The following is a 17,052-nucleotide window of genomic DNA, read 5'->3' as shown; positions in this document are numbered from 1 at the left end:
GTGGCATGTACATGAGGAAGCTGGAAAAAAAAGGGCAGCTGTTTTTAGCAAAATTGTCGTCTCTTATGATGCATGTACAGAAATAATAATTGGAACAGAGGTTCATTATGCCATTGTGTAGCAACTAATCAGGCTTGTTTAGCATGTTAAAAAAGTGTCACAGGGCCCCTTTAATCATAGTAATTCTGTACTGCTATGTGAATATTATTGTTCAGGCACAAACACTTACCAAAACAGCTTTTTCTCAGCAGAAGTCCTGTATTTCATGATGCCACAAGAGGCTTGAATTAAGCATATGCCATTTTGTTGATGTGTTGAAGATGCTGTATACCAACAAATATTGTAACAAGAAGTGCAAAGCATGCAAATTTGAATTGCTGGGATCGTTGACCACAAACATTAGTAATCAGTCAAAACATATAGCTTTCTCTTACAACTCTGCAAGCAAGCTTGGCTTGCGATTTTATTGGCCTTGACCAGTGAAGAAAACCTTAAGTATTTCGCTCTGATAATTCTTACAACATTGAGCTGCATATCCATCAGTAAAAGCGAATGCATTGCACTAGACGAGGCACTGAAGTAGGTGTGTGCATTTCTCTTGTTGTTTTTTTGTTTACTTGAATAAATAGCCAGCTTCCCTAGAGTGCCAGCTGGGGCACAAGCAAAATATGCAGTCATCTATTTTCTTTTTTTCTGCTCTGTGGTGAAAAAAAATTGAAAGCAAAAAAGCATCAACAGCTTTTGCCAAAAGTTTTGAGTCTACCTAGCATTGATTGGTTTTCCACTTGCTGCAGTCTGTGTGAAACTTGGAGGAGCAGTACCCCACATACCTGTGAGCTTCAAGATGCCCGAGTTTTTACGAGAGTCCTGCCACGAGTAACAGCCACAGCTTTTACCTAGGGTCCAGTGGCTTTGAAACTTTTGGCAGAGGCTGTACTATGTACCTGCAGTAGGATGCAAACAACTTATCTAGGACTTTTATGATCAAATACATAGACTGATATATTATTTGCATTTAAGTTCTGATCAAGTTATGTGTAAGGCTGTCACATTGAATGCACACAGGACTGACTTGAGTGCCCCATAAACTTATTGGTTGCATAAATGTGTGTCTTTGCAGTCTTTGTCACTACATCTGCTTCCATTGCCATGCAACTGGGGGATTCTCCTGCGCTCCTGGTCACTTTCTTTTTTCTGTCTGCACTGGCATTCTATTCTACTCACTGGCAGGACTATGTGACTCATGTAATGGTCTTTGGCAAGTGAGTTGTCCTTCAGTTTTGACATTCTTTGATCTGCCTGCCTGTGAGGCCACTCACACCTTGCATGCGTTTCTTGCTGTGCATGTACATTCTTCTGTCAATAAGTGGGCCGCTCTGTGGCCTGTTATCGGGCAGGAATTCCTTGTGGTCAGCAACCATTGTGTCGTTAATGCTTGCTGTCTATTGTGATATTTTGTCTGCCCTTGATGTGGGAACCCTCCTGATATATCTGTTTAGAGAAGCATTGAATGCATTGTTCCAGTATTTGCCTGATACAGCAGCCTGAGACCTGAAGTACACTGAAAGGCATAACCACTTTCCAAGTTGGCTCTTGTTATTGACTGGTTCGCTACGAACATGAAAAGCTAATTATTTATTCGAGCACCACAGTTAGCAGCTGTATGCAGCATGTCCATGTACATGGTCAAAGTAACCATACCCTCATGTTCGTTATGGTAAAAACCACTTTTCTTGGGCAAAACTGAAAGCTCAAGACATAACATCATATATTGGTTTGTCATGTTGATGCTGCATTCTGTATTTTCTCGTCATTTTGCAGTATTCAGAACGGACTTCACTGGCACTTTTTGTTGCCTATGATGACATGGCAGTCCAGGTTAAATTAACGTAAATATAGGTACTCTGGAACCTGTACACATGTGCGCATTGTCACTCTCACATGTGCCGATAAACAGAAAAATGTAAAGTTATTTTTATGTTTATCGGCACATATGAGAGTGACAATGCGGACACGTGTACAGGTTCCTGAATGAAATATATGTATGTTGTTTGCTTTCCAAAAATCAACAGTTGGCAGTCTGCGCTCTTTCTTGTTCCTCATTCTTTTTTTTTCACACGGTTAGAAGAAACGTCTAAAGCTGTCAACCAACTAGCCTGCCAGAACGTCCTACTTTAGAACCCCAATATAATGAAGTGTGTTTATTTATGATTTCAATATAAAGAAATTTCACTGCTACCATGAAAGAATACCGAGACAATAAATAGAAACTTCCAATGATGCAGATGTTCAAATAGTGGAATTATATGTTGTTGCTGGTGCCGTGCGACCAAGAGCCACCGCTGAAGTGGAGTAGCGTCACATTCCATATAAAATCCAAGTGCGATATGATCCTGTCGCACCTTGCGCACTGTATGCTTTTGGTGCGAGTGAAAACATGCAAGGGTGAGCCAAGAAGGATGGTGGCTTGATGAGCGCCGCCTTCCCGTGGGAACAGTGGGAAAGAAGGGGAGGGAACTCACTACCTTTAATGCACTCAAGTACGTGCGAGGGCTGGGGAGTGAGGGCAGGTTGGTACGCGTTCCCTTTTCTAGCATGACAGTGGCTGCACACATCTGTGAGCGCATATGCAGCCCTACACCCTGTTTTAGAGGTAATCTGCCGCGTGTGCAAAGAGTGGGCATGCCGAGATAGCATAGCATCATGTGTACTGTCTTCGTGTGCATTTAGTGCTAGAGGTTGTGTAATCTTGAGATTTTGAGATGTGTCCCGCCACGGTTGCCTAGCGACTATGGTGCTGCGCTGCTGAGCACGAGGCCGCGGGATCAAGTCCCGACCACTGTGCTCGCATTTTAACATGGGCAAAATGCAATAATGCCTGTGTACTTGGATTTAGGTGCGCATTAAAGAACCCCAGGTGGTTAGAATTAATCGAGAATAGGGGTCTTGGCACGTAACACCCCTTATGTAATTAGATTTTTCTTTTTTGAGACACATTGAAGCGAGAGGTAGACGAGGCATTCGCTCCTTGCTGCCGGTGCTTTTCATGGTAGCATCGTCCCACTGCGGGTGATGCTGACAGCTGTAGGGGCAGAGTAGATGCGAAAATGTGGCTGGTTTCGCTTAATTAATACTGCCAATATAAACATATCGCCGACACAGCATGAAACTGGATCTTTTGTCACTGACTCTCAAACTCAACAAAGGGAATTTTCTTTCTTATTCACATTTGCTTTTTTCAATTGCCCAATAATTTGGAAAATTTTGGGGCCCCTTCCGTGCAAGAAAAATCGATCGGTGACTGTACTTATTTGTAAAGTGTGCTTGGGCATTGTATCATATTCTGTCATGCTGCAGATGATTGAAGGCAATGACACGATGGTCTTTTCTTTTTCTTCACTAGGATGGACGTCTCCGAGTGTCAGTGTACCATGATGGCTGTGCACCTTTTAACAGCTATCTATGGCCAAAATCTGTGGATGCAGAACGTAAGTAACCATGTGTAGTCTATATTAAAAAGATACTGAGTGTTGTGACCTTGATGAGTATGCACACCTCATTAACATACAAGAACAATTTGCCACTACAGAATCCTCCTCCTTTGTTTAATCTTACAATAATTAGATATTGTTGAATTCTCCTCGTATAACTTTTCTATGTTAGACTTAATGCGAGGCTGCTTTTCAACCTTCCGTTAGTTTGAAATCTTGCCTGTTAGTATACAGTGCTCACAGAATGAAATATGAACGGAAATTTTATTGTAGAACCCCAAATAAGGTGCAATTAATCGAGAGTGCAATGTCACGCCACTATGCATATGATCGTTAAACGTGACATGAACCCTGATCCACGCACAAGAACTGAGACTAAACATACGTAACATGGACTGGAGACAGCAAAAGCGAAAGTATGCATATTAGGCCTAAACTGACACCTCTCATTCCTTGAGAATAGCCATGACTGTTTTACAGAGAAGCTGCTATAGGCTCATCCAAACAGGTGTTTCGTTTGGCGATGTCCGCCACCACATGAGAAAGAAAAAGCATACCAAGTTCCCTCTGGGATCAAACTTGAGCACTCTGCATGGGAGTCAGTTACTCTATGACAGCGCCATGCCAGCGCTTGCTAGCTGCTGCGAAAACATTCCCTATGCACACGTTCTAGCATGCAAGGAATATGCAATGCGAGATGCGTGCTGTGTAGCGCTGATATGTACACACTTTGCATTGCATATTCATATTGTACCAGGTGGCACACCTTGTAGCAGTTGCATAGGTAGCGGTGCAAGGTAAATTGAGAAGCTTTGAGGAAGAAGAAGATTAAGGAAATGTATACAAAAATGCTTGAATGAAAAAATGTAAACATACCTGATTAAATCAAGCAGCCTAGGTGACTATTTGTCACTGCCTGGTTTCAAAGGGGATGCCAGTAAGTCATCATTAGCATCAGCAGCATCGTATCGTGCCACTTGTCGCAAGATGTGAGATGCGCGTCGCGTAGCATCTGTACGTGTCAACTTTGCATTGCAGTTACGTTGTATTCCACTAGGTGTCATAACATGTAGCAGCGGCATCATATTGTATCACATGTCAAGGAATGTGACATGTGCTCTGCGTAGTCTCGATACTTGCGTTTACTCTTCGGTATATGTTATGGCATCTCCTCATGAGGTACGAACCGCTGCTGAAGAAACAAATCATAGAGCTATGCGTGTGGCTGCAATCGGGCAGTGTCGGGCTCCGCAGACCGCTGTGTACAGGGCAGCACAAGCCGCAGCTCGCTGTCGATGATGGGCAGACAGTTCAGTTTGTTCTAGCGAAAATGACGCAAACATACTTCGCTGCAAAGGCCTTCTAGTTAATGCTGCTGAAAGTAGAGCTTCTCCTATGGAGCCTCTCCTCCCACTTACGGTGTGACTGTGCTGCAAGCACTGCACAGGCCTGTGACTTCTTCATGAAGTGAAAAATTTCTATTGGTGTAGGCATGATACCTTCCTGGCATCATGTGTGTGTTCAGTGTGAAAGTCTGCACGAGTAAGGCAGCTACATTGGTCACCATTCTTTGAGAGGCAGGGAGGTTATCGTTGGTAGATGCCTTTAAGCTCTGTAGATGCCCTTAACCTCAATTATTATTATTATATTAGTTCTTATTTATGAGTAAATGTCTTGTGTTATAATTTTAACCTCGTTGGTTGCTTCTTTCATTGCGCAGGTGTTTTATGGTGTTCAGCTACGCGAGATCATGGTGCTTTTGTCTTATTGCTGCCTGGTCTTTGCGACATTAGGCAACATTCGCATTGTTCTTGGTGGCAAGACCCCTCTTGATGGCCTTGTCAAGATTCCTCGCCGTACGGTATGTAACGACTTGTTGCTACCATATTTCTCCCCTTTTTACTTTTAGACAGGAGTATGCTTGCTTTTGACAAAGAATTTATTATACTCTGGCCGGTTGTTATGGATGAGTCTGACAACTCGGCAAGACAGATTGTAACAAATATTGGTCATGATGCTACTGAAATGTTTAGCTGAAAACTACTCACTGGTTGCTTCCAGCCATTTTGCTTTGTCCGCAATTTGGTCTCTGCATAACATATGCTGTTTCTGGTTCAGCCAGAGTTCAAAATGATATGAAACTGCTTTTACACAGTTTCAAGCAGCAATGAACAGCTGTGAAGCATTCAATGTGGAATAATTGCTTTGTTTTTGTGCTTTCTTTAGGAACGCACATGGTACCCTCTGGCTGCTCTTCTGAGCCTGTCTGCTTGTCTATGGGCTACCTTTAAGGCTGGTCTCATGATCGCCCACCCTGTGATGTTCCTGGTCACATATGGCTTTGCTTTTGCAAAGATCACCATCAGGCTAGTGGTGAGTGAAAACTATTTTACGTTATTGTTTGGTTTGCATTTATTAAATGACCTCAGATTTTTAAAGCGATACTGTGCCCTTCTACAGTATATATATTTTTTAAAAAAGCCGCTCTTACCTTGAGAGAAGGCTTGATAGGCCGGAAAATATCCGAGAATGAAAGTGGGCGACACACCTGCTTGCCATGATGTAACGGCATGGGCATCTCTGGCACAAGAGGAACTTGCTTCTTTCTCTTTAACTATGGGGCGGCAGCACTTGTAGATATAATGTTCGCTCACTGCTGTGCTATGCGGGACTAAGCCACTAAAGGTTCCCCGTTCAACTTCAGAAAGCAGCACCGACGCAGTCAAACATAGTCTCCCCGTAACAATATGCTCAGTATCCTCTACTGGTTAGTCGACCTTCCTTGATTCCATACTGTGTTCCGTCAAGATACTATTCCTTGTACTGCATATATTGACTAGCTGGTGTTCTTGCACGGAAGGAGCAATAAATGCCCTTTTATGTTCTTACCACTGTGTACTGTGTCTTTCGTTATGGAGAGCACTTCGTACACAGGTAATGCATAATTTCCAGCAAGCGGCAATGGCGGCGATTTTAGTTTTGTGTCAAAAGTGCCAATATTTGTTGGCGTTTTGTGACACGCCCGCTCGCACTTCAAATGTAGAATTTTGCTGTGAGAGTGCTCTATATCTACATTATCTGAAACTAGGCTTTCTACGCAATTCAAGTTCATGCTGAAGTTTGCCTTTAAACCTGATCTCTAAAAGCATAAGGGAAAACTTAGTGCCAGGAATTTATAATCATACTACAGGTACGCTTTGTTCTGTGCCATCATACCTTGCAGATGCTGTTAGTTTCATTGTGTGCACATTTGCAGCTGACAACGGTGTCTGACGGAGAACTGGACCTTTGGGACAGCAGCCTGGTGGCCCCACTGTTCCTCTGCCTGAATGCTCTGCTCAGTGCGACGCCCCTTTCGCTGCCCATCTCCTCAGCACTCATGTGTGCCATGGTAGGTCTCCAAGAGTTAAGCTGTTGTGTTCGTCAACAGAAGCGTGTGAGCGTGCACACACACACGCACACTTGCATGTACACACGCATGCACACACCAGTGTCACTCTGAACCTATATAAAAAGTGTGCTTTCTGTGGTTGTGACCCATCTGTTGAGTTGGGTCTGTTGAGACTGTTGGACTTCTTCTGGCAAGTCGGTGAACTGACCACCACGGAGCCATCGAGAACCGTGTTAGGGACTTTAGCATTGTGCTGCTAAGCGTGAGGTCTTGGGTTCAAATCTCGAATGGGGCGTCTTTGCATTTTGCCTCTCTTAAAAGTGGCGAAACGCAAAAGTGCCCATGGCACCGTGCATTGGGTGCACATTAAATAACGTCGCGTGGTCGAAATTAATCCTGAGTTCCGCATTGCCTCTAATCTGCAATGCCGCAGTGTCTCATAATCAAATTCGGGTTTTGGCACGTGAAACTCCAGAATTTAAATACTTGACAGCCTCTTCTGCTCACGCCAAAAGGAAACTCTGGCCTACTCCACAGTTGACTTCCGTTAATTTGACCTTGGTTTTGTGTCCAATAGCAATGCGCAAGCAATTGCCGGCCATTTTTTTTTTTTTTTGAGAAACAAAGGCACACATTAGAATTAGGTAAAACTGTAATGAGACATTGTGCGCACTGGTTATTGTTTAAAAATATTCTTAGGGCAGGCTGAAAATAGATGTTTTCAACAGCAGATTGATGTGTCAATCTTCAATGCATTCACTGCCCCCAAGCACCGCTGAGACAGACGCTGCTACTTAAGAGGTCACTGTTAGGGTCATCGTAGGGGTCAGGCAGATGCGTGCTGACTAATAAAGTTCAAATGATCTGGTGAAGGGTAATTTTAGGATTGAAATAATGAAACTCTGGGCTCGTAGAAATAAATAGGCGCTGGCCGGGCCCTTCAGTTGGGATTGAATTAACCAGAGTCAAATTAACAGAAGTCTACTGTGTTCATTCATTTTGTGCAAATGTGCAAATTCGGGAATGGCAAACATGAAATCACAGACAGTGTATATTTTTTTAATGCTATATGGAAGTACTTCTTTTTTTCTTTTATTTCATCTCGACCTGCAGGTGTACAGTATGATGGACTTTGCTCGTTACTTCACCTACGCTAGCTGGGACATGCGGGATGCACTGGACGTGTGGATATTTTCTCTCAAGTACCCTGTTGGAGACCCACGATGTCGTAATGGCAATAACGGTGTGTACCTGACGGGCCTCAACAATGATGAGCTGCTTAAGAAGGCATGTGCTGAAGCATCATCTGCCAGTGTTGGGGCAGCGTCATCCACTAGCACAAAGCAGAAGAGTGGCAAGCTGAGGCTACGAAAGCATCTCGGTCGTTGCATGGGGAAGGAGTGCCTCAACTGAAAGTGGCCATAGTGTACAGAAGATGATGCCGAGATATGTGTGGGAATAATGTAACGATTCTATTTGAGTGCTAGTCCTTTTTGATTTTTTGTCACTGGCGTCACTCCAATATATCACTGGGGTCGGCCGGTCGTGAGTGGTAGATGATTATGAATAGAATTGAGTGAAAGGAATCCTTGCATTATACCGTCCCTGGATGTGAACAATGACTGCTTCGGTTGAATGCAATAGACTGGAGAGTTGTGCGCAAGGGGATGTGCAGAAGTTTAATTTTTCTGAAAAAAGGAATTATATGAGAATGGTTGCTGGTGCCAGGCTTGAACACTTAATATTGTGGCACTTATGTAAATAGTTACGATACTGAATCTATAGTCTTATTTGCGCACAAAAGGAATAACTTGTGAAAGACTGTAAAACAGGAGATAGGCTACAGATGCCGTATCTGCAAACATTAATGATGGAAAGCGGAAGAGAGGAAGGAAAGCTAATATATAACTCATTTGAATGAAGTCTCATTTCATCTACATTTCAACTCATTTGAATGAAGTGTTTGAAAGGGCAGATGCACAATTTATAGTATAATTGCAATCAATTTGTCCAGCCAACCCTGGGTAAACTGCAGCTAGCAGTTTTTAATCATTTGCCTTAATTTTAGAACTGGTCATAATACTTAACTGAGGCAAAATTGGAGGAGTAGAGAAAGCTTCCATGATGAGAAACCGCTGTTGCAGAAATGTAGTATCAAGGCTTGTTTTTGTGGAAAGAAACATCTCGTAGAGAGATGAAAAAAGTTTTTACACTTGTTTCCCGTGTGTTCTGGTTGTTTGTGGGGGTGCGAGTTTTTGGCCACTTGATTGTTCCCTAAAGATGAAGCATGCAATGAGGATTTTTGAGAGATAAAAATAAAACAAAGGTAAATAGAATGAAAGTTTTGGCCTCCCTTGCGTTAGAAGGGAAAAGCATCAAATTGGTTGCTGCCTCAGACAGCACCACCAATATCATCCACATTTAGTGATGCATTGTTGAACCGTTGTTATAAACATGCAGAATATTCTAAGGCAATTTTTTTTCATCACGAGGCTTTATTTGCGCATTCTTCAGACATTCTGAGTGAAGTGTACAAGCCAAGGCCAGTTGCTTAATATAGTGGAGAATGGTTCACATCGGAAAGTTTGTTCGGCAGTCAGTAATGTTCTCTACTTAAACAAATGACTAGGCTTGCATGTTATTCATGCACTGAATGCTACCAACAGGGAATTGTTTAATTGTAACTAAAATCTAGTTAGTTCATAAGTGTGGTTGATTGAGGAAGGATATAGGGCCAGAGATTGCTTCTGCAGCAGCTTGGATGAATGTGAGTGGATGATGGAATCCTGTCTGATTGGGGAGGTTCGTTTTAAAAGATCAACCACAAAAGTTACTTGGATTACTATTTGTGAGAAAGGTTTCTGCGTGAGAGCTGAAACGTTAATCCTACAAACTTTGTTGTAGTCGGCGTCCCCCCCTTTATTTGTCTGTTTATTCATTAGGAGGTTTTGAAATTCTATGGAAACAACATGAAACGCAACAGATTGCCAACTGCAGTGAAGTGGAACTTAAGGTGGAGCAGCACATGCTTTTGCCGTCTGCTTAGTGTGTGCACATCAGATATTAATTATCAGGTCTTCGACCTGTTGTTTACATTGACGACTAACCATGTGTCACCAATGGCATTTGTTTCACTACCTTGTTAAATTTTGCAAGAGAACAGGCAGGCCGCCTGATATGGTAATGCACTCATGCGCACACCGATGTTGTCATTATTAAGTTTCATTTTCAAAGCTCTTGCTTTTCACAAATTGTTTCCCAGCTGGGGAGCTGGTCTTATGAAAAAATAAAAAGCTTTTTGTGTTCAAAGCAGAAAGATGATGGTGTCATAATGGTATGTGATGCAAGTATTTATTGTGCTACAGTTTTGGAACTCACTGCCTTCAAGAACTCTTCTTTTGAGCAAATCAAAGTCATGTTGATGTGTGTGACTCTAGTGTTGGTAACATTATTAGAATTACTTGCTTTGTTACCACGGGAATAGCAGCATATATTTGTGAGGTGTTTGCCAACTGTATGTGCATGTACATTTCACTTTTGATTTTCTGTTCGAACGTTTGCCAGTGCTTCAGTGCAGCTTCGGGAAGCTACCTGCTTATTGCACCACAGCAGTCTGTTAAAGGGGTATCAAAGGCAAAGCATGTCAAGCTAACCCAGTGATTGCTTCTCCAGAATATCCAAAGTTACCAAGTTAGAAAGTGATGTAAATATAGGACAGTGTTGGCAGAATTATTGTGAAAATGTGGCTTCATATTTTGAAATGCCAGCACTAATATTGTGCAGCACTATTGCGAAGTGCACCAGCTCCTTCCTGGTGGTGTCCTTATGTATGGTGAATGGTTGCCAACCGCTGGTAATTGGTAACTATGCAATAACTACATTTAATTTCACCATGAAAGAAAATCTGAGTCTGGCTAACTTTATAAAACTTCCATTTGGAAAAATTTGCTGATGTTGTTTCTCAGTACTGCTCTGCTGGTACTGCTTGCACGAATGTGGCGCCCTTCCGTGAATCACCGAGGTAGTATTACTCAGCAGAGCATGATTTTCGACATTACAATGCATTTGCTGTTTACCCGGTGACATGCGCAGACTTCTCTTGTGTCAACTGAGTTGTCCCTTGCTACAAAAGAAATGATGAGATATTCTGTATTGTTGATCAATCTAACAGAATGTTTGCCTTTGGTAACCTTTTAGTGTGAACCCGTATTGACTTGGCTGGTATGGGATGTGATATGTGATGGGTGTATGGCATATGCGAGACCTTATGCATGGCATGTGATGGCAGCCACAGTTGGGGCAGTAATCAAATGGGCTGCGGTTTGTGCCTGTGATGCAAGTTTGCGATGTGCGGCAAAAGTTGTTGGCAATTGTGTGGCAAGGCACGTGCTACATGCGGTGAAGTTTGGCCGAAACTTTTGAACATTGCTGATACGACAATTTAGGGTTGTTACGGAAACAGCTTAGTTGCATTTGCTAGGCAGTGGTATGCTGTAGCAGCACAGAGTAGTGTGTCCTTTGCATGAAGTTGCTGCAGATTGTATTCGTTTCATATCAATAATTTTTATTGAAACCTGTTTCCACTCTGGTTGTTGGGAGCCAGTTTTGTTTTATTTTGCCCGTGAAGGCCGCTAAGACTTTCTTCTTTTAGTCTGGTGCATCTTTTTGCAGGTGTGTGCTGCATTATGTTTAGTTCCAACCAGACAAAAGCGGCTATAGTGAGGCTGTAGCTTGTTATTATAATAAATCTTTAACAGGAGCCACAGAGCATTTGATTAGTGCAAATAGAGTAGTCTAAAGGAATGATTCTCTGAGGGGCATCAAGATGTCCTTGCAGCTTAATTTTATTTTTCTGAATTAGTTATAGCAGTATATTTTTGTACATTTTGTTTGTGCTCTGCACTGGTGCTCAATTCAAAGTAGGGTGAATGACCAAAACAATCAAATCAGATCATGTACTCTGTGCTGCCTTCAATTTTACGTGGTGGTCGCTGCAACTTCTTTTCTAATCAGCAGTTGGATGGTTTCTGTTGCTTGACTTATTTAGCTCACTTCTTTCCCGGTTTTATTTTACTGAAGTTTTTAACTTTTGTGTCTACCTGTTTTAAGCGAGTTTTTCATACTTTTTATGTCTTCGTTGTGCACGTTGCTCATTTTGATTGTTTGTTGCCTCTTGTTGTCTTTGTCAATATGCTGTGAATAAAGATGGAGAGTGCTTATATTTGGCAGCAGGAAGTGCCAAGGTGTGTGTTAGAGCTAGTCCTACTGAACTTTAATATGAACTCTTGCTGCAACATGCTTAGTGCCAAGTGATAATGACTGGTGATATTGAGAGTACCTGAACTTGGCTTGCTTTCTCAATGCACAAGTTGCAGGCAAAGGTAGTGCAGCAATACTTAAGATGAAAGTGTGCACATGCTTAATTTCTACTTACAGTATGCCTTAATGTGCTGTGCAAGCATAGCAGGGGCGAAATATTTACATTTATTAGAAATATATAGCATAATAGAGATGTAAGAGCTTAGACATACTGTAATGGCAGAAGATGTGGGGCAGCACTAATGGCAATATCTTTGGATGCTATGACTAGCCACAACATTCTAGAGGCATTCTTGTTCCCCAAAGCTATTTCTTCATGGTTGAAGGTATACAAAAGTACCCTTCTGGTGATTGCACATATGCCAGCAGAAAAACGGAATACAGCTAGCTAGTTATACCAAGTAAGTTCTGGGTGTTTTCGAAACAGTGCCACAAGGTGTCACTGTTGGCACTGCTGCTCGCATCTGCATCCACTGGTATACATATGTCTACGTGGAAATTCTCTAGTGTCTTCGCATGACCTACAAAGTGTCATTAATTAGTACAGTACATGAACTCGGTCTCTCTTGAGCATGGTGTTACTTCTTCCAGCATTTGCAACACACAAAATTTCAGTGCAATAAGTTTTAATAACAAACCAAACTGAGAAATTGACAAAAATGCTCAAGCTACAGATGAAGATCAGGGTTCACCATAAATAAGCTTATTCAGAAACACTGTGCAGGCGAGAGTATGATGTTGTGGTGATAGATTCTGAACAAATATTTTACATTTTTGCACATGTCACTTCATGAAAATGTAAAAACATTTTCCCCTTTTTCTTACTGTATTCTTTCATTGCATATGTGCAAATGGTGTAATGTACTGCTCTTGGCTTGACAGTGCTGCTGTGCTTTTTCTTAGTTTTATAATGATGATTTATCAGAAGTGCATAAAAGTGTGGACTTGTTATGTGCCGTTTTGAATAAAACAGTACAACTGTTACTTGCCCCGTTTGTTTACTCAGCAAGACGGAAACTACTGCTGCGAAGACAGTGGGTCCACGTGCCCGTTTTATTGCGACATAGACCCAATGTTCTTGACATGCTACATAGTGCATGCAAAGGTGTACAGCATGGGTCAAACTTAAGAGAACGTCCTACATGTATTGTAGCTCGCATTACTAATTGGGAATACATATGACGACCTGCAGGTTGGTCTTTTTCTGGTGACTAGCTGGCAGCGACCACCTTTTGTGAAAGGCAACGGTAACTTTGCTTGAGCATCTTCAAAGTTTGCCGCAGTACTGCACTGCACGGACTTGTAAAGCTTGCAGTCTTTCTCAACGCTAACGCAACAATCTCGCAAGTACAACGCGCACGTGTACTGGGGGCTACGGCAGCTTCACAAAATCGCGACGGTGAACTTCCTGCATATCGTCCTGCTCGAGGCGAAAATTACGTTCTGCGTTCTGGCAAGCGGTCGCTTACCGTATTTTGGTTCGTATTGCGATGCAATTCCCTTCGATTTTGATTATATTATCTGTCATAGCGAGTGGCTGGCTCTCGAGATAACGGCGCCGTACAAGCTAATGATGAAGGGCGAGAGGATAAAGGACAGTTAAAAAGAAATTTCGTCCTCGTACTAAGACGAGTTGGCCAGTGCCGTTGATGCAAACGGAAATTACTACATCAATCAAGTGCATGGGGGATTACATGCTTGCCTGCATAGCACCAGAAGCAGTTTGGTTGCCTGATTGAAACGAACTAGTGCGCCAGATTATGTCTAACTTTCTTCATCACGCTGGCCGCAGAAGGAAGTTTCACTATGCACGGAATCTGACTTCACAAATGGTCGTGGAAAATCAAACCATGCAATTTGTTGAAGACGGCATCTGCTGCATCCTGCTCTATGCGACACAATGTGCATCTAAGTGCTCAATTGCAAAATAAAAGGTTAAAAAAAAGCCGCAAAGAACAAGCCATATCGCTACCGCGCTTATCGTAAAAGGATCGCATTCGCATCATTCGCAACACTAGTCGCGCGCGGCGCCATCTTGGCTGTTCTCGGGCTGTGGTCACCCCTCTCAAACGAGCGCAAGACCAGTCTAAAACTTATTTATTTGGCCTTTAGACGTTCCATACTGCGCTTAGCGCTTTATTTTTATCACATAAATATTTCCACGCGTCGTCTGCATGCGAAATAAGTCGGCAGGTTGGTCGCCAATAAAGACGAAGCTTCTTGTTTTTATGACGAATGATTTCGTTGTCCATTGGCGCAGGTTTTCCATAGTCAACCGGAGCCAATCAAGAGAACCTCCCGCTGAACCAGTGCGCTTCTACGAATGTAAGTTGGCAAATTATCTTCGATTTAGACCGCGGGTGCTTCGCTCGGGATTCGCTGGCGCGGTGTTTGCGTTGTGGTCCCTGTTTTCACGTGTGAACTTGAGTATTTTGTCCCGTGGAACGCTCGTATGGTTTCGGCTCTCCAGGCAATGGCGTTCTCGCGTTGTTTTCCCCTGCGAGACAAAGCATGCGAAGCGCTCACTTTCCGCAAACATTTTCGTGCAAGCCACTTTTGCGTGTGTGGATGATCGTGTGCTACCTTAAACGCGCGTATGTTAACATTCGTGGGTTGTAAACAGCCGCGAGCGTGCGGCATGTGTTACAGTGTTCGTAAAAAAAGGTTATCAGCGAAATTGCGCGTCGTCGTGTGGGGAGATTTTTATCCATTTGCATGTCGTTAGGCCTACCTTGCCTGGGATATTTTCGCTTCGTGGCAACCAAGTATTCGAGCCGCCTAGCAGTCGCTCACCTTGCCCGTGCATTAAGAAGGTCCGTTGCTGATGCGTTATTTTGGCAGGCAAAACAGCAAAATGACTGTGATCAGCTCCATTGGTTGGTCATGGCACATTTGAAAAAAAAAAAGTGACCCGTCTCGGAGAGGCGACGCGCGATGCGTATTGCCTTGTTCCGTTATGTCGTAAATAACCTTTCCGCCGCAGCTGTGCATAGAGCGAAAGTCGCGGCGTTTTGTAAATAGGTGTGCAGTGCGTTCGTTAATGCAGAATGTTTCCTCGGCGTAGTGGCTAGTAATCCGCTAGGAAAGAATCTCAACCTGAATTTGCGTTCACATTTAGGTTGGTTGGTTTCCTGCATTGGAATTTTCTTGCGCTCTCTTACCACTGGTATTCGGCGTTTTGGGAGCTAATCGCCCACAGGTTCCTATAGTTTTCGCGGTTCCTGTTGGTGTAAATGATAAAATTGACGCGCGCCACGTTCGTGATTCTCCATTCCGCTGTGCGCTTCCACTAATAAAGCTTTCGAACGTTTTAACGGAGTACTGTGAAAAGCACTTTTGCCTAAGCTTTGGTTGACATCACGGCCCGGCCGACACGTTGCCTGAAACATTTGTTATAAGTGGTAAATACAGATTTGCAAGCTTAGGAGTGCAAAAATAAAAAAGAAAGGAAACACTTCAGCATACGCCAAAGAGGGTGGAGATGAAGGCGTGCGCGCTCAAGAGACATTAACTTAGTTGACCATCTCATTCGAATACGTTGTTACTTATTACCTGTTTCTCACACCAAAGGTCTTGGTTTCGACTTCCACATAAGCTCGAGGGTTCGAGTGCCTGAATTAACTCTTATCTTACTTACCGTTGCTTTTTTTTTTTTTTTTTTGGCATGATCTTCGTCGTAGCCAACTGTGGAAGAACGCGGGAGCAGTGGCACGAGCGCGTGTTTGCGTGGAGCAAGCTCACGTGACTCTGTGTACCGCACGCCGCGTTTTCCAGACGATCGTTGCAGGAGTCGCATAGCTTCAAAAACAAGATCTTGCTTTGGAGCACGCTTTGGAAGTGTGTGCACTTCAATGCATGAGCGGGTTCCACCGATGCACTTGCGTGTTAATACGTGGCGGCGCCGGCTTTTAACTTTCGCTGTAATACCTGCTGGTGACCTTTTCAAACAGATTTGTAGCTGCTTGTGAAAGTGATACGCGCGCAAGAGGCCTGCACGTGGCGATGTTCCTAGCGGAGTTGTAAGGCGTGAAGCAAACGAGCCGATCAATCAAGCAGAAAGAAGCATATTTATTGTTTTCTAAGTGTTTGCAAAATGTGAATTCCAGCTGTGACTTTAAACATAAGGCATTCGATTTACATTAAGCCAGACTTGTGGAGACCACACTTATTAGTTTATAATTGCCGGTTTTGAAATATGCGAAAATAAATATAATGATGAAATTCACAACCCCCATTTGGAGAATGACATGTCCAATGTCATCAGGACGAAAAGCAAACATTGCCAGGCAGGCCCCTGTAATGACCTGCATTATAAAGCTCTGTGTAGTTAGTTACCTTGTGAGCATGCTATATTCAAAATAAAATTTTCTGTGAACACTTTCATTTAAAGTCAAATCAAATTGTGGGGTTTTATTTTATGTTAAAAACCATGATGTGGTTATGGGGCATGCTGTGGTCGGAGGCTCTGGATTAATCTTGACTACCTGGACATCTTTAACATGTACCTAATATAAGTACAAGTGTTTTTGCATATCACTCTCATTGAAAGTGGCTGCCATGGCAACCATCATTTGCCTGCCTGGCATGCATGTAGGCAAATGGTCTGTGATGACCTGCAGCCACCATAGACCTTTACCTCCTTAGGCTATGAAAGCTACAATGGTTTTTTTGGGTGAGCTGAGAAGTTTGAGTTATCAGTATAGTCTGAGTTAAACAGATTAATGAATACACTTAAATGTTACCGCAATAATGAATTACCTCCAAGTTGACTGACAGTATGGTAAGGCTGCATAATAAATGAGGTGCAATAACAATATTACACAACTTTAATAGTCTAGCTGGCAATATAAA

General features: G+C 42.9%; 2 protein-coding genes and 1 long non-coding RNA gene across 13 annotated transcripts in view; 2 read left to right on the top strand and 1 right to left on the bottom strand.

The window, feature by feature from the left end:
* Positions 1–13,185, top strand: part of LOC142579123 (cholinephosphotransferase 1-like) — a 28,489-nt gene extending 15,304 nt beyond the window's left edge. For all 5 annotated transcript variants that reach the window (XM_075689020.1, XM_075689018.1, XM_075689019.1 and 2 more), the window contains exons 5-10: positions 1,121–1,262; positions 3,404–3,488; positions 5,212–5,352; positions 5,718–5,864; positions 6,748–6,882; positions 7,996–13,185. In XM_075689020.1, the coding sequence (XP_075545135.1) occupies positions 1,121–1,262; positions 3,404–3,488; positions 5,212–5,352; positions 5,718–5,864; positions 6,748–6,882; positions 7,996–8,295 (950 nt within the window). In that variant the 3' untranslated portion in view covers positions 8,296–13,185. The remainder of the gene's footprint in view (positions 1–1,120; positions 1,263–3,403; positions 3,489–5,211; positions 5,353–5,717; positions 5,865–6,747; positions 6,883–7,995) is intronic.
* Positions 752–16,059, bottom strand: LOC142579127 (uncharacterized). Of its 2 annotated transcripts, none has more exons than XR_012827356.1 (2): positions 15,839–16,059; positions 752–944 (listed from the first exon to the last, which is right to left on the bottom strand). It is a non-coding gene; the product is annotated as an uncharacterized LOC142579127 (long non-coding RNA). The 2 variants fall into 2 exon arrangements; XR_012827357.1 differs by lacking the exon at positions 15,839–16,059 and adding an exon at positions 14,995–15,195.
* Positions 13,276–17,052, top strand: part of Nf-YA (nuclear factor Y-box A) — an 18,845-nt gene continuing 15,068 nt past the window's right edge. For 4 of the 6 annotated variants that reach the window (XM_075689029.1, XM_075689027.1, XM_075689028.1 and 1 more), the window contains exon 1: positions 13,276–14,526. The gene's annotated coding sequence lies outside the window, so the exon portion shown is untranslated. Of the gene's footprint in view, positions 14,796–15,301; positions 15,320–17,052 lie in introns of those variants that run through there. The other 2 variants (XM_075689024.1, XM_075689025.1) reach the window with 2 other exon arrangements.

Source organism: Dermacentor variabilis, chromosome 4 (genome assembly GCF_050947875.1).
Source record: "Dermacentor variabilis isolate Ectoservices chromosome 4, ASM5094787v1, whole genome shotgun sequence".
Taxonomy (NCBI): domain Eukaryota; kingdom Metazoa; phylum Arthropoda; class Arachnida; order Ixodida; family Ixodidae; genus Dermacentor; species Dermacentor variabilis.
Note: the sequence above shows the minus strand (reverse complement) of the source record. Positions and strands in the feature narration are given on the sequence as shown.